The sequence below is a fragment of the Macadamia integrifolia genome, chromosome 4 (genome assembly GCF_013358625.1).
Source record: "Macadamia integrifolia cultivar HAES 741 chromosome 4, SCU_Mint_v3, whole genome shotgun sequence".
NCBI classification, from domain to species: domain Eukaryota; kingdom Viridiplantae; phylum Streptophyta; class Magnoliopsida; order Proteales; family Proteaceae; genus Macadamia; species Macadamia integrifolia.
The window spans coordinates 33,429,509-33,453,960 of NC_056560.1; the positions used below are offsets into that span (position 1 = coordinate 33,429,509).

The window sequence follows — 24,452 nt, forward strand, 5'->3', positions numbered from 1 at the left end:
CCCCCCCCCCCCCTTCCCAATTGATGAAGTTTTTGAACTTCAAATCTTTCTTCTAAATTTTTCAATTTTCTCTACTAAACCACCCTGGGTCAGTGATAGTTCATGTTAACTCTGCTTCCAATCCTCATTATGTTTTTTGAAATCAACAAACCCTCAACCTGTTTATGCAGGCATCCTCCTAGTCCAGTTTTCTTGAAATTTTGTACTTCATCTCTTAGTACCCTAGGTTTAAATTTTCAAATCCTACAGTGTATGCAGTCTATCGCAATGAGTATTCCTCGAATCTGGACTTTCGCATCCTTGCCACACTTCTTAAACCTGAAATTAATTTTCATGAAAACCTAACTCAGCTTCTACAAAACCTAACCCTATGGTTCATCATATAAACAAGTTAGCTCCTAAAATCTCTTACTGGACCTCTTTTTATCCTGTCCTCTAAATCCTGCATGCTTTGACAGTTCACGACGACATCTCTATGCCAAACCTTAAATTTTTAACATTTAATAAAAATTCAAAAGGTGTTCTGCATCAGAATTTTACCAACATTGAACTGGGTAATGCTACCAAAACCAGGGGCCATTCTCTGCTTTTAAATGGTACCATTCTCTGCATCAGATGGTACTGTAAGTTGGATATATACTACGGGGGACATAATTTGAATTCTCTAACCCCTAGGGGTATTTAGTCATTCTCTATTAGTGGAACTAGTTTAAGCTAGGTGAGGGAGTTGTCGAACCCCTTCGAGCCATTCTCTCCTCTCTTTCTCCCTTCCCTTCTACTAAATCTCAAGTATTCTACTCCATTTGCATCAAGAACCAAAGTCTGCCTTATTTAACCACATTTAGCAAGAATGTCATGTATGTAGAAAGACTGCTTCCCAACTAAATTAAATTGAAAACTGAGGAATTTCTGTGCTGATTGTCCATTTCATCTATGGGTTTGATGTAAAGTACAAGGTTTTCTTGCATTTTTTTTTTGGGTGAATTTATCGCTTGCATAGTTATATTTTAACAAAAAATCGAGTAAGAAATATGAGGATCATTTTAACAATTTGAGCAAAAAAGAAGGGGAAAAAGTAGCTGAAATGAGCGAAAGGTAGAGTATAGATTTCAACCATATTAGATGAGTTGACGAGAGACATTCAAGATCATAACTCTTAGTGTATGCTTTTTGCTGGTGATATTGTTTTGGTGGATAAAACAAAAGCAAGGATAAATGCCAAGTTGGAATTATGGAGCAACTTTTGAATCTAAAGGTTTTAAGACGAATAGAACAAAAACATAGTATATGGTGTGTAACTTTAGTTACAATAGGACTTAAAATTGATGATAGGGATTTATCGCAAAGTGAGAAATTTAGATACCTAGGTTCAATCGAATAAAGTAGAAATAGAGAATGATGTTGCACAAAGAACTAAAATATGATGGATGAAGTGGAGGGCTGCGTTCGGAGTGTTGTGTGATTGACGTAGTCCTTTTAACTAAAGGAAATTTTATAGGCCAATTATACGACCAGTAATGAAGTATGGAGCTGAATTTTGGGCAATGAAGAAGAATCAACATATAGATAATAAACTTAGTGTTAGCTGAAATGAGGATGCTGAGATGGGTGAGTGGTAAAACTAAAAGGATAAAATAAGGAGTGAGAAAATTCTAGCTAATTTAGGAGTAGCTCCGATACATGACAAGTTGCGAGAAAGTCGTTTAAGGTGACATGGACATGTGCAACAGAGGTCTTTGAATGCTCCAGTACGAAGGGTGATTGGATTCAGTTTGAAGGAGCTAAAAGAGACGGGGGTAGGCCTAAAAGACGCTCGGAAGATTGGCGAGGAAAGACATACATAGCTTAGAACTAGTAACAAGTATGGCTTTGAATAGAGCTGATTGAAGGAAAAGGATCCGTGTAACCAATCCCATTTAGTTGTGATAAGGCTTAGTTGAGTGTTATAATTATTTGTTGGTTTCCATGATTGTTTAGTGTTCTGAGTGCAATTACTTATTGATAGAACCAATATATGGTGGCTGTAGGTTTTGGCTTCTATAATCCCTCGTAAATATTTGTTTCCTTTTTAGGAGCAAAGTAAAATAAATAATGGTTCATGGTTCTTGGCAGGTAACAAGTGTGAGTTATCACCCAAAGGATAACTGTATGATAACATCCTCTGTTGATGGCACCATTCGAGTGTGGAAGACAAAGTTGTAGCAGCAAGTAAGCTTTAGTTACCTTGCTCTCTCTCTCTAAACAGTTGTGCAATTGTAGCTCGCAATTCAAGTTTTTGATATGAATCTTCTTAATTGAAATTAGAGATGAAGTACATGGTCTGATTCATAGCTTTAGGTACTTCATTTGGAGAAATATCTGTATATAGCGGACCCCTTTTAATTGGGATTAGACTGAGTTGTTTTGAGTTGTATGTTATGCAGTTTATCCTGGCTAAAAACCAATGCAGAGCCTCCTTTTGTTGTATTTTGCTATTCTAGCCATGATTTTGATCTAACTTTGATCTTCTAGGTTGTAACTATGCTTATAGGCTTACAATCGATTAACACTCGGCATTCATGCAGGTAATGAACTCGTTTCTTGGATTTCCCCAGCCAACCCACTGGCTTGACAGATCAGTGGAGGGCTTGCAATCATATGATCTTGGAATTTACTCTCAATTGTTCACCATCTGTTGTCCAGAATTACTAGATTGGGTTTTTTTTTTTTTTTTTTTGGTGCCTTAGATGCATGGATTCTTTTGCTCTATTGTAAGTCATATATACTAGAGCTTGTGAATGGCTTAGTTAGTGACCATTCCCAAGCACAATGCTGAGGAGTAGTAAACTATTTTACATCATTTTGGCTAGTTGTTTTGAGCTTGGGAATGCCTTCCTTATATGCAGACCTCATGCATTAACGGCCCCTTAACAGAAGAAGCAATTAGAATTTGAAAAGCATTTCAATGCATACTTTGGGCGAATTAGACAACCTAAGTAAACATCAAAAGCCGTGGCACCTTCAGTTTGCTGAAGAGGTGCACCACAAGATGAGGACTAGCAATTTGGATTTATTATTATTATTTTAAATTGTTTTGCAATGCTATCATGCATGTTGAAATAGTGGGCAAGAAATGCAACACAAAATTTTTGATATTCAAAATCACCAGCATGAGTTTGCCTTCAAGACAACAGACAAAGAACCCAAAGCAAACCAGAGAGGGAGAGGCATGTTCACATCTTGGATCTACCATATCACTCTTTCACACGGTAGAAGTAGGTGCACAAATCCCTCGCTGGTTTGCCCTGATTGGAAACTGTTGCATTCCCCCTCCACCCTAACCCTATTCTGGTGCTGGCAACTTTTTACCGACTCAATATACCCTCATGCCTAACCCAAACCCTCTGGCAAAAGCAAGATTTGAAAGAAGGTAAGGATGTGTTTTGGTATTTATTCTAGGAATAGATTCAGGATCTAAAACGCAACTCGAAGTGAGAAAAAATAGAAAAATCGAGTGTTAGAATATATTCTATACCCATAATTCATTCTAAGAATGCATACCAAACATAGACTTAATCTTTACCAACTGAGACAATAGCACCTCAGAACGCCCATTATTTCTTGGTTAGGATTTGAATTCATTTACGAATGGTTTTTGCTTGCAAAGAAGATCCATAGTGATGTCCTCGAAGATATTTTTCCCATGGCATGTGCCGTAGATCAGAGTATTTGATCTTGGGTGGCTATGCTATCTGGCCTGTTAGGGTGGAGAACAAAAAACTTTTAAGGGAAAAAGAACGATGCTTGGTCACATAGCCCTTATGTCCGGACACATGATTGCATAAAATTATCATCTCATCCCTTGTATATGCTCCTTTGCATGTTCTCATTGCCCCATGTTGGTGCATGACTACGCGATGACAGCAATCTCTTACCCAAACTTTAAATGACCCCACCAAAAGGAAAAAAACAGAGACCAACTGGCCATCCTTACATGAGGCATGTCCCACATTTTGGGCTGAGCCAGCATATTAACCCTGTAAATAAAAAAAAAAAAAAAAAAAACCCTTCGTGACAGCATAGTATATGGTTGCTTTATTTGATACAACAAATTGATTATTCTTCTACCCAAAAAAGAAATTTTGATTATTCTGACTATATTGTGCTAATTAATAAACAGTTTAGTGGTAAGAATTCCACGTTGTGGCCGTGGAGACCTGGGCTCGAATCCTTGCTGCTACACTCTCCGATTTTAGCTCAGTTGGTAGAGCGGACAGTATTGGGAGATTTCCTGGAAGACATCCTTAGGTCGGAATTTTTTTTTTTTTTTTAAATCTTTATTGCATCTGGAATTCTGGAGTTGGGGGTGATGAATTAGCACAAAAGTGTTTCTGAGATTGTATTAATCTTAAATTGGAGAAGGATCTCAATTTTTACCGTCTGGTTTGATTCTGGCTTTTTTCAGTTTCTGTTCTGTATCCAGGAATTTGCACCCCCCGCTCAAAATGGAAGTCTTTGTAGGACAGATAATGGATTGCAAATAAATTGATCAGTGAAACATAGAAATCGTTGAGACGCAAATGACGGGAAGAAAGAACGACTTCAAAAATAATATAAGTAATAGCCTGTTCCATGTTTTACAAGATGAATCAATCGACTCCAGATTGAAACTAAAGCAGAAGGTTGGATGACCCAATTGAATTAGTACTAAGATATTAGAACATCATATCAAATTTTTTACTCCTAGATCTGAAGAGAAGTAGGATCCTAAATCCTAATTGCCTCTGCCAATATCGCAAAGACATGTCTCTTGAGGAATGTTAAGAGCTCCGCCCCACTATTCTTCTAAGTGCTAATGATACTTCCCGTTTGTACACTACCAAGCCACAATGAAAGCTTTATCCGAGCTTCAATAATTCCATTTTCAACTGGTTCGGGTGCATAGATACTGTGCCAAAATAGAGATTGACAAAATAAGGAACAGAATTTGCAAGTAGACATAAGTCCAAGAGGATAAAAGGAATTTCAATTCATAGATTTCAAGAAAATGTAATATTTCCTACAAATAATTGAACTGATCAAACAACAATTATCTAATCCATTCAATTCAATTCACTTCTTTTGATATGCATAGAAAATTTAAGCTCACCCGAGTCTGCTGAGGAGTTGTAACTGAAAACAGAATTCTCCGATGGATGATAATTGTTGTAATTGTCTCTCTCCCAAAGTGGTGGTTGCTGCACATCAACTTCCCACAACTGCTGATGCTGATTTTGATGTTGTTGACATCTTGCTCCATTGAATTGAAGTTCAGACCACATCACTGGCTCAACTGCTACTGTGCTGGGGAAGCTACCAGTACTTAGGCATCCACTCTGCAAGATTAAAAATAAGTACTTTTCCACAAGAAGTTAATGAGGCATAAATTACACAATGGTAAAACAATCGGTAAGCAAATAAAGAAGGTTAAAATCAGTAATACAAAATCAGATTAATCTTGGTGGTACATCTATGGCACATCTACCTTATTAAGCAAATATGGAACATTGAGAAAGCAAAAAAGTCTTGTTGCTTGCATCTCCCACTACAGGGACTGATTCTAATAGACAGCCGTACATTCGATCTATAGCCCCACATTGTTTATCAAATTTTTAGATTCTTGGCTGAGGCTCAGACTTTACATGTCCCCCTCAGTCACTACCAGTGGTGATTTACATTTTGCGAGGTATCACAATCAACCCAGAAAGTTTTAATGCACTGTTGTCATCGTATTACCCTAAGTACAGACTTACAACTGGTTTCAAGTCATTCCAAGAAGAATTACAGGGGAGTTAGGGTCTATTCAATTATTTTGTCTCCAAATGTTCTAAGTGCACTGAGCACCATTGAAATCCAGAAGGAAATACTCACCACAAGCATGATTGCATCAATTATTCAATTACACTTATTTCCCAACTGATACCTAAAAGGGAAATAACTCAGAAAGCACAGGGGAGTGTGTTCTAATCATCTCTCCACTCCAAAATATAAAATAAAAAAATGAGTGTCTGCTTTAGATCATTTCTTATCTTCTGCAATTTACATTTTCCCAATGAGTAATCAGGGAAAAAAAAACAACTTTGTACTAGAAAAAATACATATAAAAAAATTTAAATAAGGAAAATAAAAACAGAAAAATACTGAAAAGGGTAACAATTTGTAGGCACGTACTTCTACAGCCAGTAAGTTGTCAAGGCTGAAGTCGATTCTCGGGTTAACCGCTGCAAGTCTCATTGATAGGAGCTGAAACCCAATGCTTGCATCGAGTTAGAACCAAATAGGTAAAAATAAATAATTCAAATAAAATAAATTATACTTTTGCCATTACATTGTCTAATGTAGAGAGGCTTCTCTCCACCAACCCTTCATTTTGGCACATCACAAGATGATAAAGCAATTTCAAACCGTGGGACAAACAAAGAGATGGTTAAGATAATCCACATGCCAAATGTTACACACAAAATCGACCGAATATAAACCCCATTTTCTGCTATGCATCCCTCCCTTGTATGCTATGCATGTATTCCCTATTTTGAATAGTATCATGCACTCTCATTTTCCTGGATTTTTTAAGCCCGTTACGCCACTTGACAACCTCTGTTTTGGTTGAATCTTGACATGTTTGCAAGGGACCAAATGATCCACGAATATGGACCCCATCAATAAGCCATGTGGTGGATTTGGGTCCTGTGTAAAAGGGACCATTTACATGTGGTAAATGGAAGCTTTAGCCCTTAGTAAAATGATATTTTAGTTTTACCAGAAAAAAAAAATTATATTTTAGTTTCTACCAAAAAAGAAGAAAAAAATTTATATTTTAGTTACCAAAATTCCCAAGGAGCAGAGTGCAAATAGTTGGGGTATTATTTACAGTTTCAGGAGAAAAAAAAGTTAAGAGAGTCGGTCGTTTTCTTTTTATTTTACCCCTTGCAGGAAAATGGAAAGTAGAAAGAGGGGGTTTTGAGGTCTGAGTCTGACCTCCACTTGACGCTGCAGTGACTGTACGTGGTTTATGATCTCGTCCAGCACCAGAGCCGTACCCGATATCTGCAAAAGCAATTTTTTTTTTTTTCGTAAAAGAACGCCTTTAAAGCAATGAAACAAGCAATGAAACAGGAAAACTATTTTTCTCTGGTAGAACAACGTAGCAGAAACACGATTCAGATGGAAAGAGTTAACCCCCACCTCCCACTTCAACAAAAGTCAATAACCCCTGACTTTCTACTTGACTAATCTACTCATCCACTGTATTTTGTTATCAAAATGCCCGCCCAAAAAGATAAACAAACGCCAAGGACGAAAGTACCATTCTGCAAATTCGCAGAAGGAAAGATAAATGCAGATTTTTACTTCGTACATCAGCTTCCAACAAAAGTAAACAGAACCAACAATGGTGGCCCCGAACTCCCAAGTCCCAACACAGTTTCTGCTATTCTGCAATTCTGCTATTCTGCTATTCTGCTATTCAGTGACCTCTTAACCCTAGTTGGGTCGGCGTCACGGTGGGGTATAGCTGTTGGGTCTGACTCCTACATGTAAGAGGCCTTATCCAATCAAAACCTGACATAGAATAGAGACCACATACATATACGCATTATACAAGCAAGATATTTACAACGGTTGAAGAACTGCTTTACACCACAATAAAATAAAAAATAAAAAAAAAGGGTTGATGAACCCATGTCCAGTCTCCAATAAACATATACCCATAGATAAAATTAAATAAATAAAACCCCACATTTTTTTTAAATCCTTGGAAATGGGTATTATTAATTGAGATACATTAAGAATCATATATCAACTCCTAAACTTGACAAAGGGTGTAGTTTATTTTTATCCACAGCCCACTTCTGAGCCTTGACTCTTATTCTTACACACTTGTTAGGTGGTCCAAACTCCAGACATAAAATTCTATGACACTAGAAATGGTGTTAATAATGGCTACCCGTTAATAATACAGTTTAGCCTATAATTTCTCTGGATTCAGGCCAGAAATACAATTAGAGGTTTGAGGGTCATCCATTGAGGACCAATGAGCACTGAAGTGCAGGACCAGCTTTTTGTTACTTACAAATTTATAGATTCAGTATTCCGGTGGTCCTATTTTCATAAGGCAATAAATATTAGGGTTCATGGGTTCATGCAATGGATTAGGATGCTAGGACCACTACATATATAGCTAATCTGCTACCAATAGAAGAGGAGTTCCAATTGTCCAAATCAGGTGAACTTTTAAAACCCATCTGACCTAATTCATTCGTTCAAACCAAAACCCACAAGATAAGATTTTGTCCTTCCCAAAGCCTCAACCATTGGATTTCCACAGCAGACTCAATCCAACAGTGAAGACCAGCAAAACAGCATGGTAGACAGTAGGATTGCATCATATCTCCTCTAAATCTATGGAACAACGACCCATGGCCTATCACATCGTGTCTCCACTGGCTGTTCTTTCATTTGTAGTTTCGCTGTGGTTTTGGCAGAGATGCCTGTATAAAAGTTCTGCCTTTGTCGTATCACTTCACCCTTTTTTCTCTTCTTGTGCAGCGAAAAAGACACCTAACAAATATACCAGATCCCTAGCAACCACGTTAAGGGGGTATTATCGTTCATACACAACCCACAACTTAATTCTGAGCTTCACACAATTCCCAAAGTATTTCTGTGTCCCTGAAGCCTTAGGATTTCTGCTAAACTTTAAAATGACGAACTTATCTAGGGTTTTGAAGATAATTGCGACACTACCATCAGATTCTGCTTACTTTAGAAAACTAAATGGGCTGATGGGCTTGTGTTCTCTTCTCTACTGTTTCTACTGTTTCTACAGTTCTACCTTACACACGCCTCTAAGTTCTGACTTCTCAGTCTTCTAACCAAAACATGAAAAAGTTGAAAACGACTAAACCCTTTGCTTAAAGTCCAAAGTCCTAACTCCTAACTTAAAAGCTTAGGTCGCGTTTGCTATATATTTCAGAAAAACATTTTTATAATTCTTGCAAAAAATTATTACTATAAATACATATTTATATTAGGGTGCAGAACTCGAGGCCAATCCTCTCCGAGACCATGATCTCCTGCAACAATCTCACACCATTCATGAGAGGATTGGGTCTCAAAGAACTCTGCCGGTCTAGTGCAAAAAACACCAGACCAATAGCCCAATGGGAAGATGTGCAAGAGCATAATCAACGCACACATCAGGGGGTGCCCTGGACTATTTACACTTGCATCAATCTGGGAGTTTCTTACGCTAGACTGGAGAGGTTTGTTTTCCCTTTATATTAATGGAAAAAATCCATAGAGTACTATCGTGTGGATTCGTTCCATATCCTCTCACAAAAAGTGAGGACCCCGACACCCACTCTCCCCTCCAAAAACCCTCCTCTATTAAGGATTCGTAAGAGGGCTTCCCATTTGCCCACCCAAATTACTTGGGCTGGCACCCTCTCCCATATGTTAAATACTTTCCAATTGAGGAGTCAATAGATGGGCCTGATCAGTTACAATTGGGTCTAATCAATCCCCACCAATTTAAGTCCCCACAGTGTTATCACATCTTTTGGTTAATTGGACATCATACACCATACATTGACACATTTACATCCGATCAGTCGATTACTAAACCATAATCAAGCTCAAGTTAATCGGTTTAATCAAACTATAATCATTATTTGAATAGGCTAATTGATCCTAATCAGGGTTTTAGTGCATAATCGATTAAGAAAAAAACCCCCCTTTTTGGATCTATACCAGCAATACTAATCAGTTAGGTATTGGTCACTATCGATAATGATACCTAAAACCGTGGTCCTAGTTGGTTACCATTGTCGGTCTATCCTGGTCGGGCACCCGAATAACAATCAGTCTAGGCCGGGCACTAGACCATTTATAACCGGTCAACCCGATTTCAGGCTTTAAGCCTTTAACCCGGCCAGGTTTCAAAAACAAACGCAACTTAACAAAAAGTAAAGCAATACGAAAGGAGAAGCGGAGACGAGAGAACCAAACCTTGCTACAACCGGGAACCAGTTCTTGAAGGAGCTTCATCCGTGCGTTGATTTTCTCTCTCCTCGCCTGTCATTATTAATTAACAATGGATTAGTTTCTTTATTAATAAAATAATTAGATAATTAAATAATAAGATCTTCTTCTTCTACAGTTAATAACGTGATTAATTACTCTTTCAGCTAGGCTATGGCTGTCAGTAGCTTGCCCACGACGAGCTCGAACGTGAACGTAAGGAAGCTTCTCACCATCTTTGTTTCCATCGGTTTTGCTCTTTTTTGCAGATCCTTTGACCTAATATTCCCAAAAAAACATAGAAGTTTTTCAGTCTCTCGTAGATCTTCTCAATGAAGGAAGGAAGACCAGTTACCACAAACGGAAGTAAACCAGAAACCCTAGAAGAGTTTGTTACCTTCTCCCGTTCCTTGCGCTTAGTTGATTTCTGGTTCTCCTTTGGTATAGTTGCAGCGGAGGAGAGAATCGGGGATGAGCTCCGGTTGGACTCCGAATCAGCCGGCTCTGCCTTCAATTTGGGAGAATTCTCGCTTGAAATCGACGGAACCGAACTCGCTTCAGGCGAATCTTCTGCGGCAGCGAAGACTGAGAACCTTGCGGCTCGTTCGACTAGGGCAGCATTTGAAGGGAATATTGGAGAGCTGCAGTTGAATGAGTAGCTGCCAAAGGTTCTCTGTTCTTCTTGACTATCTTTCCAGATATCTGCTGCCAGGATCTCCTGAGATTTCACTGACACTGGTTCGTGAAGAAGCTCTATTGCTTGGTTCGGTGGGAGACCAAGGAGAGCAGTGAAAGAGTTTCCGGTTGCAGGCACTACTGCCGCCTCTTGAAGAGCATTTTCCGTCATTAGTTCCTGAATTTCTCCACCGAATTGTTTATCGTCTCTGCAATTCCCAGATCTGCTCCTTGGACTTGTAATCAGCTCCATAAATAATCGAATTCAGGCAAAATTCAACAATTTCCCAACACTACACCTTGCTTCCTTCCTCTTTGGTCTATGTCTTCAACCAATTCTGAGCTTACAAGCTTTTGAGAAATTTTACATTTCACCCTCAAATGATAAGAAAACCAGAGGCGGGTTTATACTTAGAAGAAATGATGGAATTCCCAGCTCTAATTCGACTGAGACAACCCGAAACCGCCTTAATCCTTGGAGAGGAAGAAATACCGAAAAAAGAGCTCTGTGCAGGGTTCCTGTCCCCCCTCTCTCTCCATTAATATATATAGCAGAGTGACCGCGGCTGTCAACTCTCTCTCTCTCTCTCTCTCTCTCCAGTCGATTATATTTTGTGGAAATTTCAGTCACTCCCTAAATTTAACCCATTTTACCCAAACTCTCCATGGAATAATTCTTTCTCCCCTAAGGCTACGTTTGGTAGCCAAGAGAAGAAAAAAAAATATATATATATATATATATTATTGAGAGGATTCTCTTAGCAAACTACATAAAGGAGCATACCAATAAAATGCAATAAAACAATATCAAGAAGGCAGAGAGGTCATTCGGATGAAATTTAGCTGTTGCCTGAGTTGCAGCCCCCTATAACAACTACAAAAATAGAATTTAAAAGGGTATTTTGGAAAATACTATAACCTAGGAGGGTAGTTGTGAATCTTAAGGAAAAAATGAACAATTCTAATTTTTTAGCTGTCAATCGAGGTTGCAACCTTATAGCAACCAAATTATCTCCGACCCATTTCATATGAGAAGAAAAGAGATACATAAGTACTAGCATACCCTACTGGCACTGAGAGACTCGTTTCTTTCCCTCGACTTCTAAAAAATCTAATTACTTGTGGGGACACACCCTTTCCTCTCTCTCTCTCTCTCTCTCTCTCTCTCTCTCTCTCTCTCTCTCTCTCTCTCTCTCTCTCTCTCTCTCTCTCTCTCTCTCTCTCTGGCCTTCTATTGGATGATTTGAAACCTTTTTTTTGTACTGTGTTTACTATAGGATATGAGATTCCCTTGACATAAGTCCTTGTAGTAAATCTTATTCCTTAATTGTGAAATTGGAACCATACTTGACCAAACTTTTATAAATTGGGATTGATAAATATATTATCATTCAGTTGAATTTTGATTTTAAATAATGAATTCAATTATTTATCATTTTGGTTTTGGTTCAATAAATTGTCATTAATTGTTTAGAAAATTTTAAAATTCGTATAATAAAAAATAAAATTAAGCCACAGTTGTTCTCAATGGTTCTTGAAGTTTCAATGGAGGGAGGGAGAGAGAATGGGGATAGGGGTGATTGGAAGGGGAGAAAATAGAAATAAACATGGAGATCTCTCATGATCACGAGCCATAGGTAAGAATCCTATTAATACATATGGGGTTTCAATGGCAATCAGATCCAATAGAGGGGGTTGTGATGATGCAAAGAGGGCAAGAGGTTAGAGACAAGGATTTGGCTATGTAAAGGGGAAAATGTTACCCAGCCAAAGCATCAGATTATAAAATGTATTTATCAAAAAAAAAAATTTTGTAGTTAAGCTAAATTCATACATACATTAAAAAATATGTACTATAAAATTTGGGAAATAAAAGGATAAATATTCTAAAAGAGAATCGAGAAAATATAAATTAAGTTTAGGTTTAACATTTTATACATGATTATGTATGAAACACAATCGGTCATTATATAAGAATGCTCGATTTTTGTATGCTTATCCAACAGCTAAAATGTTGATCATATTTTCATAGACAATAGTGTATGAAAACAGACTCTATAAGTTTAAGAGATTGATTGACACTTCTGACCATATAAAAGATTGGCACTCGGCAACATGGTTTAAGAGTTCAGAATTAATCATCACTCACCATTGATTCCAATTCCATTCCACATTGGCCTGAATCAACTTGAATCTTATTTAAAAAAAAAAAAACCCTAAAATTGGCCTAAAAGTCCTAAAAATATCGGATCAAGTTTACTAGAATCAAGATCAGGCTGATTCCAATCCACATCGATTGATTCAACTCATTCAATCTTGATTCTTCAAACCCTATTTGGCAAAGGCAATTATTCATTTTCATTTTAGGATAAAGTATTCATCTGCCCATATAATAGGATTCACCCTCCCATAAATTTTTTTTTTTCATAAATATTTCATCTATCCATCCGTCTAGACTCATTATTATTCTACTTTCCATTATCTATCTATCCATAGGTGTGGCCTTTCTTCCATTTATTCAAATTTTTCTTCTTTCCAAGGAATTTTTTTTTTGGGTAAATTCCAAGGAAGTGGTGAACCGATGATAAGGATAGTTTTCCCTTCTTATTAATAAAAGGAATAAAAAAGAAAGATGAAAATCTCAGGAAAAAAAGAAAAGAGAGAGAGATAGGAATTAATGAGAGGTTAGGATGAGGAGGGGCAAGTAGGGAGTGCGGGACCGTATGTCCAGCAGAGCCACAGACTGGTGACCGGTACGTGTCAGTCAGCTGCTAATTACTCAATAGCATTTCATACGGATAACCGTAACTCATAATTACGGAGATACGAGAGGAGGGAGAGACCTCGGAGGTACGGGCGGGGACCGAAAATCAACCCTCACCCGATGCCGACAGGACTTTAAATCGGTGGGGGTCCGTGTGTGTGACCCGTCACTTTCTTTTCATTTATACGGAAAAGGAAAGGCCTCAACCTTCACAAAGGGGAACTTCCCCATACTAAACCATTTAATGGTTAATACCTCTCTCTCTCTCGCTGCGGTCACCTCCTTTTGATGCTATTTTGACGCTCCCAGTTTCAGACCTTCCATTTTTTCACACGTGCCTATCCTTCCCATTTCTTAACACAAATATATCCGTGTTTAGTTAAATTCCTTCTCTTTTGGACGAAAAATATCCTTACGGTTTTCGAATTTTCTTTTTTTTTTTTCTCTAATAAACATAATTCTATTCATGAAAGTGAACTTATGGTTGTCAAATTATAAGATTCCATCATTCACGGAGTGAAATTAATTTCTATTTGTATTAATTATTTATTATTATTATAATTCTTTGATTCCTAACTGGAAATACCAAAAGCGAAATTAACGTGTTAAAATAATACAATTATTTATTTTATGTGTCTATGTCCCTCTCCTCAAACTCTAAATTTTTGAATTTTATTAGAACTAGAATCGGGTAATGAAATCATAATTGATACTTTAAAAACAAATTGAATTGAAAAAAAAAAATCGTTATATTTTAGACTCTAAAATTAGTTGTTTTGAATCAAACCAAGTAAAGTAAAACTATTTTAAATAGAATCTAAGTTGAGTCGAATAAAATAAAATGTATGTAACTAATATAATCCCAACGTGGAACAAAGTTTTATTAACTTATTCAGTTTTTTTTTGTTTTTTTGGTAAGAAATGATTGATTGGTATCAAATTTGATAATATAGGTGTATCTTTATGAGGTTTTAATTTTCTTCTTAACTTTATTTATTGCAATAAGTCATTTTTACTTAAATTTATTTAAATCAAATTACCAAGACCATGTCTCTTCGGACCAAGGATTTAGTTATCGGGATCGGTATCAGTATCGGTCACAGCTGATATCGATACGGTGCTGATCGATATCGGTAAGGATCAGTGAAGGATCAGAAATCATACAGTTTTTTCGGATCGGTCATGGTATCGGCTTGGATCGGCCACATTTTTTTTTTTTTTTTCATCTAAAAAACTTAGAAAAAAAAAATACCCATACTAGGGATCTGGAAGCTCATCGATAATATGAGGCCCCATTTGCCTAGCCGGAGCTCCAATCAGAAAATAGAGAGGCGACGAAGGAACTCCTCACTCACTACTTCAATCTCGGTATCTCTGCTCTTCCCTCTTCCCTCTTCCCTCTTCCCTCTTCCCTCCCTGCCATCGATGTCATCAAACTCGTTGTACGTCTTCTTTCTTTTCTTAATTCCTTATTCTTCAATCTCTTTCTCTCTCTTTTCTTTCATATTTTCACATGCAGCCACTACACAAGTGCGAGAACTGAAAACAGATCCGACATTCAATTTGGGACTTGGATCGGCGTTAACAGAGAAAGGGACTGTAGAGATGGAGGTGAGCATTATGGATAGGAGCAAGAGGAGATGTGGAATTGGCACTACCAGAGGAGAGGTATTTTTAGATAGAGTTCGCTGTTATCACTCGGAGTTTCTCTCGATTTTGGAATCGGCACTTCCGGAGGAGAGAGGAGCTTCTCTCCTCTCTTCCGAGCAATTCGTTGTCATCGATCACCATAATTTGTTCTATAAATCAAGAGATTGGAGACCATCTAAAAGAGAAAAGCAGAAATTGCCCAGAAAAAGGAATAGTTGAATTCAGGGTTTCCTTGCCGATATGGAGCAAGAGCGCCAGTCACAGAAAGAATTGCATATCTTTATTCATCCAATTGAACTCTTTATTCATCCAATTGAAATATCTTGCATGTTTACTCTTACAGAAAGAAAAATCAACCAATTCCATTAAAAACAAAAAGGAAAAAGGAAAAATATGAATCTGACGGGAGAGTCATCAATGGCAAGAGAGAAGTATTCCATAAAAATCCAAAACTCCATATGCTACAAAATATTCTTTCTACTAGAAGTTGTTAATCAGACAAATATTCCATGTGTTTCTCCCAATCCTCTCTCTACCTTGGACCAAACTGTAACTTCAATCTCTTTATCGAGGCATGCTGATCCCTAATTAGATATGAATAAAAAATGGAACTCAAACTCTAGGGTTTGCACCCAGAGCGTACCCTGAGATAGCGATCTCGAGCTACTCGAGTCAATGCCGAGACAAGACGTGAGACACGCCGAAGAAACTGCGCTGTGTAACGGAAGGAGTGATTGGACACAATGCACCTCAGAAGGTAACCTTGAAAAAGTAAGAGACAAGAAACAAGTTCGCGTTGAAGGAATGGGCTTGCTGCTGGGTTTATTCATGGCCGATTTTAGGAAATTGAGAGCAGGTCTTGAGAAAGATCGACATCCAGACATCATGAGAAGACGGAGAGGGCCCCCGGGGGCTGGAGAGGCCATCCAGCAACACCTGAACTATCGATGGTTGCAATCGTCGGCCGCCGCTGCTATCGTCGGCCACCGCTGCAATCGTCGTTGCCCTGCAACCGTCGGCCGCTGCTGCAATCGCCCTCTCTCTCTTTTCTGTTCGTTTAAGTTTTAAAAAATCTAAGTTTTCTGATCGGTATCCGATACCTAGGATGATACCGATACCCGTCTCAAGATCGGCTAGGTATCAGGATAGGTCTTCCTATCCCATGGGTCCTTTGCTCAACAATGATGGTCAGTGACTGAGAGGTGCCAAAAGCCCAGGTAGAGCCCATTAAAGGGTCAATGAATATGACTACAATGAGATCAAGTATTAGGTTAGCCACCCCTACATTGAGGCAGACATCTACTGGGCTCAAGACTGGTGGCTAGAGGTACCAAAAACCCATCTATAGCCCATCAAAGCCCTATGACAATTGATTATGAAAAGATGAGTTATTAAAGTTGGGTTTGTCTAGTTGTAACCTAGGTAGGTTACAAGAGGCTTGTAACCCACCTTTAGTTACCTAAAAAATTTTATGCCGTGAAATAAATGATTGGTTCAAAAAAATTCAAAAAGTAATTTCATGTATTTATACTTCCAATAAAAACTTAAAACCTGCTGCACCACTTTTTATGACAAAGTGTTTAAAAATGGTAGAAATGTAACTTTATCTTCAAATAGACCCATCACTACGTTTGGAATCTCAAATCTCAATTCATTGTCTCTCTATAGTCTAACATGGGATTGAAAAAAAAAAAAAAATTATACTAACCGTTGGGTGATTGGGTCTATTGCTTTGAGTAAAGGTGTCCATTTCCAGTCCAAGCAGGTTGGACTAATCAAGAGAAACGTGAAACGAACCTTTATCGATTTGAGTTTTTATCAAATCGGTAAAAAATTGAATTGGACCAGATCAAGATAATCGAAACCATAAAAGACCTTATAACAACTTAAAAAATTACTAAAAGATAACATATTACCTACAAGAGGCCATTAAGTCAACTCAATAAAAATCGAATCGGTCTAAATTGAAAATTGAACTTTGATTTCAATTTGGCCTAATACTATAAAAAATCTAGATCAAAGTGACCAAAATCATAAATTGATCAAATCAATCACAAAAGCCTTATAATCAGTCATTCTAAAACAACCTGGATAGATATTACTATGGTCGATTTGGATCGAAATTGATTTATTCAATCAATGATTTTAAACTTAAAATTGAGTATCAAAATAATCACTCTAGTGATTCCAACTCTAAATTGACCATTCTAGAACTTCCGGAGTTGGATAGTTCATGACCAATTCTAATCCAGATCGGCTAATACCATAATTTTAACTCAAAATCAAATAATAAATTAGTCCCTAATGATTCCAGTCTGGATCATATCCGAATCAATCACAAAAATGCTAGAATTGACACTAAATTATAAAAACCAATAGCCTAATCCCAAAAATCCTAGATATGCCATTCTATAATGATCAAAATTGGGGATTGATCCGAACTAGCCAAATCAACTAGGGATTTTAAACTTGAAATTGGAGATCGAACTGATCATGGTTTCAAGTATCGGACTAGGATCGGTAGTATCGGCTGAGACCGATCCTCAATCCGGATCGGTTATCTGGATCGTTTCAGGGGTAAAATAGGTAAAAAGTAGTACCTTTTATAAAAATCAAGGGTAAAATATACCGATACCCACCGATCCCATCCGATATGGATTGGTATAGAATCGGCATCGACAGAGATCGATACTGATACTATCCCCTACATTCTTGGAACTGATTCCTATAAATTTTGATCAAATTGAATCAAAATCGGATAAAAAGAACCTTAGGATCGCCCTCAAATCTTAAGACCCACGATCTAATCCTATATACCTTATAATCGATTTTAAACACATAATCAAAGATCAAATTAGTAGCTACCAATATCAATCCAGATCCAAATCAAATTGGATTTGACTAGAATCAATCCCAAAACCCTTAGAATCAACCTATAAAATATATTATAATTACAAAATTTCACATGTCATTATTATAGTAATACCAAGCCTACAATATTACTTTACGAAAAAAAAAAAAAAAGCATACAATATTGCCATTTGTCATCTTTCTGGATTTTAACTTTCTTAAAAATACTAGCATATTTAATACAATTGATTTATTTGAAGAGAGAAAAAGAGACATGATTAGAACTATCTTACCCACCTCATCTCTAATGCACAACAATAGAAATTATTGCAATATAATTGATACATGAATTTATGGGAAGAGGTTGTGTTTTCTAAATTTCAAAAAACAAAAATGAAGTCCACCAAAAGTTTTAAACCCTAAAATCCATAAAAGCATTGGACATGCCGAGAAGAATGAGAGCCTTTACCTGACTCACTGGAGATGATCTTGCCCAACTTTATGCCATAAAAACCAAGAAAGGTAACAAAAAGACTCGTGAGGAGGAAGACGATCAATTGGGGCAAGGGGTTGTTTTGGTTGTTCAGGAAGAGTGTATTCATTCTCAAAATACCCCTTGTTTTGCCGTTTAAATCAAAGTAACGATTCAAAAAATTAAAGTTGAATTTACTTTTTTAACCTTAAAAGTAATCACAAAATAACAAAATAAATGGGACACAGTAATACCTTTTGACCTTAAAAGTAATCACATAATGACAAAATAATAGGGATACAATAATTTTTTTTTTTTACCTTAAAAATAATCATAAGATGATAAAATAATGGAAAGACAATAATTTAGGTTACAAAAATATAGATTACATTTAGACATACCCATTAAAGTTAGCCGCCTCTGCAGTTGGTCCACTCATCTCGTAAAAGGTTAAAACCTAAACATAATTTCTATTTATCATTTTCAAAGCTATGTCCAGATCCAAACTTCCATATAGGCTGCCGGTCCATTTGTCCATATCTGGGTCTAGATTGTACCGTCTACTGCACTGGCACACAATTGGTCAAGCCTAAATTATCGTAGACCGCTATTGTAGGCCCACTAGGCCAAGCACGTTGGTATCACAGGTGGGGTTGGTGGGGACCAATTATAGTCCTTTTGGTTAAAACCCTATTAGCCAATACAGAAGATGACTCCTAGCATTGTTTCTCCCACTTACGTGAGGTTGGTGGCAAGGACAGACAGTGGGCGGTTGCAATGTCACTATCTCAGTTTATGATAGATAGTGGTCCGAGTTGAACCAAAAATCGGAAACTCTCAATGATGGTTTTAGGTATTGGTATCAAATTCTGATTGATATCAATACCTGATTAATACATATCGGCCCATCCATTTTTTGTTGAAAACGATGTTTTGATCTCGAGATATTTATCAGTATAGGAGTCTCTGACAATCGATGCTGGTGCCAAAACCATGCACTAAATCCTAGAATTCAATGAATCAATCTTTTTGTATGGGATTTTTTATTGACACCCCTTAAAAATAATTTGTAATTTTACTTTATTTTTCTCCCCTATCATGTAACACATCTTTTCTTCCAGGTTGTGATGGTAGTCAAGATAAGAAAAGAAATGAAATGAAATGAAAAGAAGAGAAATGAAAAGAAAAGAAAAAAATCTAAAAAAGAATAGAAATGAAATGAAATTTAATAGAAAAATAAAAAAAATATATTATATTTGTTTGTTACCGAAAGAAGAAAAGCTTTCTATTTTCTTGTGTTTTTTTTTTTTGTGTTTTAAGCAATATTTTTTTGGGAAACACAAGAAAACTTCACCATCCCCAAGGTGAATTTTGAGATTAAAAAATATATATATATATATATATTCTCTTAGTTTGGGACATACCAAAATACAATGAGGATTTCTTAAACCAAAAAGTAAAATTTTACTTTTCTTTTCTTTTATTTTCTTCTCTTGACTACCAAACACAACCAATTTTGTCATTTCACATATATATTTTAAAAATATTTTAGAGAATGACAACTCTAAAAAAAAAATGAGATAATAGTAATACATTTTCAAATTATTTTGAAACCCCTTTCACTAAGGACTAAAAGAACTTTTGGGACACACCTAGGCCTTGGCTTGGCGGTTTGCAGTGCTCAGTGGAGTAACTATCTAAGGATTAGTCACTTGATCAACTCTTCTCAAGTGCATGGGTGTTTGGTTTGCAAGAATTTCCTTACTTTCTATATCCATGGGCCCCTATTGACTCTTCCATGGGTTTGTTCTTGGCCCTTATATAGGTCTACTCTAGTACTCTATTATATGTAATGACCAATAGGCCCTTGAACTTGAACTCTCCCCCAACACCCCACCCCCACTCCCACTCCCCCCCAAAAAAAAAAAAAAAAAACCATTTGAGAACAAGACAAGCGTCAATCAAAAGAAGGTTATATGTTCTAAATGCACCTATAGAGGTTCCAGATTGTCATATATGTATACATTCAAGGTAATGTATGTATGTATGTATGCATATAAATATAATTATATTAGCGCCATATGTATAGGTTTTGACTATGTACCATTATCCCTCAAAACTTGCCACATAGCAACTAAGCATGAATACTTGTGATAAAAGATCTTGTGTCCCGCAAGTAGGAAATGTGACTCAAAAGTGAGTCAAATAACATAACAATTATATTTGTCAAAAAATTTGTAAATTCACTTCTCCAGAGAAAGTATATAAGCAAAATTTTCCTGTGTGCCGGTAAAGTTATAAAATCATGACATGAAATGAATTATATTTCTTGTCATTATTTTACCTCACGGATTGTTTTTTTTTTTTGAAACCTCATGGAGATTGAGTATACATATTTGTATAGCACCGGAATTTTCGAATGTGATTGTTAGTTAGGGAAATAACCAATGAGATTAAATAGTCCATGATTTTCCAAATAAGAGATTACCAGATGTTGTTGATCAACCCTCTTATAGCACCAAAGTTTATCTGTATAATTAGAATTCACTCCTAGAGGTCTTTTCTTAAATTCTCGCGAGCAGAATTGAAGAAGTGGCTGAGATCTCACCCCACTCGAGCCACATTTGATTATTCGTCCCACAATAACTGCTTCTTTAGTATCTCATGACATAACACTTGCATAAAACTTTAAATCAACAATATGCCTTAACTAAATGAGAAGTTTTTACTATTATGTTATATGACGAGAGCAAATATCTAGTTAGTACTACTTTTTACCAATCTAATCTATCCAATGAAGCTAACGAGATTTTTATTATTCCTAAGCATATTACATCAATATTTGTTTTAATTATGTTTTTTTCTTTGATTATTTTGTATGAAGACATCTCTAGTTGATAGACATCAATGTCTCCACAAGACAATGGATGATCATTTTGTGATGTTCATGAACAACCACCCATCATAAAAACTCATAAAACGTAGGTTTTATTTATTTATTTTTTAATATTACATGAAATTTATATATATATATATATATATATTTATATCAACTATAAAGGGGGAGGAAATGCTACTTTAGTTTTGTGGCAATTCATACCCTACCATAGGTGCACTATATTTAGCTAGTTCCCATACTTACTTGATCATTGTGTAGATTCTATAACTTTATCCATGGTCAATGGTCAATCCATGAGAGATATATAGGTTTACACATCTATGTGTGTGTGTGTGTGTTTTTTTTTTTTTTGTTATTAATACATACATGCATGTATTTTTTTGGTCTTTTCTTAGGGACTTTCATTTATTTTTTACTCTTTTTATTTATTTCATTATTTAAAATAAACTACATTTGATAAATTTTCTCTTTGAAATTTTTTTTGAATTTTCAATGTTGGAGATTATTTTATTTTATTTATTTATTATTTTTGTTAATTAAGGTGTCTGGGTCAGCTTACACGCACCTCGACTAATCCTAGGGGAGACTAGCGCAACAACCTACCCCCATGATCTCCACTTAAATCGCAAATACACAGATGGAAAATTGAATTTGGGACCGTGTGTCTTTCCACACAATCCCCAATTCGCCCCTAACCATCTGAACTTATCGAACATAACTTAATGTTTTAAGCAACCAAGCATATTTCATACATCAGTAATAATATTATAATCTCGAACAAATATGCTTATTTGACAATGCATATAGAACTATCAAGAGGAAAAAACAAAAAGAAACAAAAAGAAACAAAAAAAGCAAAAAAAAAAAAGAGAGAAGAATAAGACTATTATTAAGTATATTTGCACTTAAACAACTTCAAATGCTTTCATTATTTTATGAAATAACCTTCTCATTTTAAACGTAGGTGTTGAATATGGTAGTTGAAGAGATTGCACCACCATTTGCTTCATTAAAACATAATGACTTTCAAACTTCGTAAAATAAAGTTGATACAGGTAAATTAAACAAGCTTCTCAAATTCATTAATGATACTGTTTATTAATGTTATTTATTTCATATAGTATGACCACTAAAATTAATTTGGCTTCTTAATTTTTTCAATTAAAGAAATCTACTAATAAGAACAATGCTTAGAATTTGAGAAATTAACAATTTGAACTCGAGGTGAAAAGGAGGGAGGGGGAAAGAGTTGAAAAAAAAAAAGATGAAAAATATATAACTTCTAAAAAAATTGGATCATTTCTCGATTTATGCATGTCATCCTTGCGTAAGGGGCATGCTAATCTTCTCTATACCGTTTCAAATTTATCAGTTGTCTCCACAGAGATGGTTGACTTTTTATTTTTATTTTTTAATTTATCACATTAGTTATGTTTTTATGTAGGTAAGATTGAATTATTTTATCACCATCAAGTACTTCAACCTTTTTATGGTATCCATAAACTTGAATAGACATACCATTCCATCTTAATGGAACAATATTCTTTATTTTAATTTAATAGGTAGGATATATGTTTGGACACTTTCTTTACTACACCTTTATTCGAACTATTACCTTCCATCAACACAACAATCTACGAATTGTTTTAATTTATATCCAATTAATTAGTTCAACCATCGTTGCCTTATACCAATACTTAAGTTAATTTAGGTTCTTTATTATTATTATTTTTTAATAATTGAATTTGACAAACCAATTAGTTGGATGACCTTAACTTTTCTGACAACTTTTGGAAGTGCATTTATTTAATATTTTCTTAAAATGATTGTGTCCGGTGGAATGTGACTTTAGAAAAAAAAGAATATTTTAGCATATAAAACCCCAAAATAGAGTCTAGTGCCATACCATTTCAACCCTACTGATTAGTGAGTCAAACATATTACATGTTTGATGGATTGAGAAATTCATACATCAATCATGTGATAACCAAAAATACGATAAGTATCAGACTCACTTGGAAGATCGATGAGGTCTCTACCAAGAATGTGATAAGTATTAAGGGATTTAGAAGATCGGTGAAGATATGTAAATTTTAGTCTCACATAGCCTAGAAATATATTACTAGGCTAATTAATAACTTCTAACCTCTTTAATATAAAAAAAAAAAAAAAAATTTAAATTTGTTTACAAAATTCATAACTACATGATGACGTGGATAATATATCCATCGAAATTGAGTGTTAAACCAAGGGGCATTGAAATGAATTTTTATTTTATTTATTAAATAATGGTTAGGATTCTCCAAAATTTTTGCAATTTTTTATTATATTGTAATTTGTGTATTTATTTAGAAAAAAGTATCTCAGAGCCTAAGGTGTTTCCCATGCCCTCTCCTACAAAAATAAATAAAAATCACTTCGTGAAAAGATGTACGAAATGTTGAAGGTTCAGAGAATCTTTTTCTATGTATTTATTATTGTTTAATATTAAAGAAAGACCATATACGGATAGAAGAAATATGATTCAAAAAAAATCTTTTGTTTCTTTCCCTGACTGTACCTTCTCAATTTGAAGATGTGGAGAGATTGAAGCAAAAGAAAGGCTAGAAATCAGATGATTTTCCAAACTGCACCTAGAATGCATGACAGTAAATTTCTCTTTTATGTATATATATATCAAGCATAGTGTATTTTGTCTGCAAGAGGCCCTTGCACCAACACACAGGGGAGCGCACCCTAGGTAAGGGCACAATGGTCATTGCATAGCTTCTTGTAGACAGAAAACACTTGTCAATATAATTAGATAATTAAAAATTATTATATTTTTCTATCATTTTTTTCATCTCTTTCATACATCCACCATTTTCCACCCACCTTTCATTTCTATCCTAATTTGGAAACCAAAATACATCATCTTTCAATTTACAATTCGATGAGTCATTATCCAAGCTAAGAAATTTTTGTTCTGCCGTTGCACTTTGTTTAAGGTTGCATCCAAACTTGGATCAATCAAGATTTGTTTGCAATTTAATAACATCTAATAACTCTTTGCTCTCTTACAAAACTCAGTGATGTGGACATATATCAACTTCAATAATCAATCC

General features: G+C 35.7%; 2 protein-coding genes, 1 long non-coding RNA gene and 1 other non-coding gene across 4 annotated transcripts in view; 2 read left to right on the top strand and 2 right to left on the bottom strand.

Moving 5' to 3' along the window:
* The window catches only part of LOC122075744 (WD repeat domain-containing protein 83), a 9,800-nt gene extending 6,952 nt beyond the window's left edge, over nt 1-2,848 (top strand). Inside the window, exons 8-9 of the mRNA XM_042640889.1 lie at nt 2,113-2,208; nt 2,565-2,848. Coding sequence (XP_042496823.1) covers nt 2,113-2,202 — 90 coding nt within the window. The 3' untranslated portion in view covers nt 2,203-2,208; nt 2,565-2,848. The remainder of the gene's footprint in view (nt 1-2,112; nt 2,209-2,564) is intronic.
* Nucleotides 2,849-4,560: 1,712 nt separating this feature from the next.
* Nucleotides 4,561-11,274, bottom strand: LOC122077121 (transcription factor bHLH48-like). Its single transcript, XM_042642928.1, has 7 exons — nt 10,436-11,274; nt 10,198-10,317; nt 10,027-10,092; nt 6,997-7,065; nt 6,190-6,261; nt 5,129-5,354; nt 4,561-4,927 (listed from the first exon to the last, which is right to left on the bottom strand). Exons 1-7 carry the CDS (start codon nt 10,964-10,966, stop codon nt 4,878-4,880), a joined length of 1,134 nt encoding a protein of 377 aa, XP_042498862.1. The 5' UTR covers nt 10,967-11,274; the 3' UTR covers nt 4,561-4,877.
* A 3,496-nt stretch (nt 11,275-14,770) lies between these two features.
* Nucleotides 14,771-15,448, top strand: LOC122077386. The gene is made up of 2 exons (XR_006139783.1): nt 14,771-14,845; nt 14,997-15,448. It is a non-coding gene; the product is annotated as an uncharacterized LOC122077386 (long non-coding RNA).
* A 7,185-nt stretch (nt 15,449-22,633) lies between these two features.
* Nucleotides 22,634-22,736, bottom strand: LOC122077690. Its single transcript, XR_006139930.1, has one exon. It is a non-coding gene; the product is annotated as a U6 spliceosomal RNA (small nuclear RNA).
* Nucleotides 22,737-24,452: the final 1,716 nt, after the last annotated feature.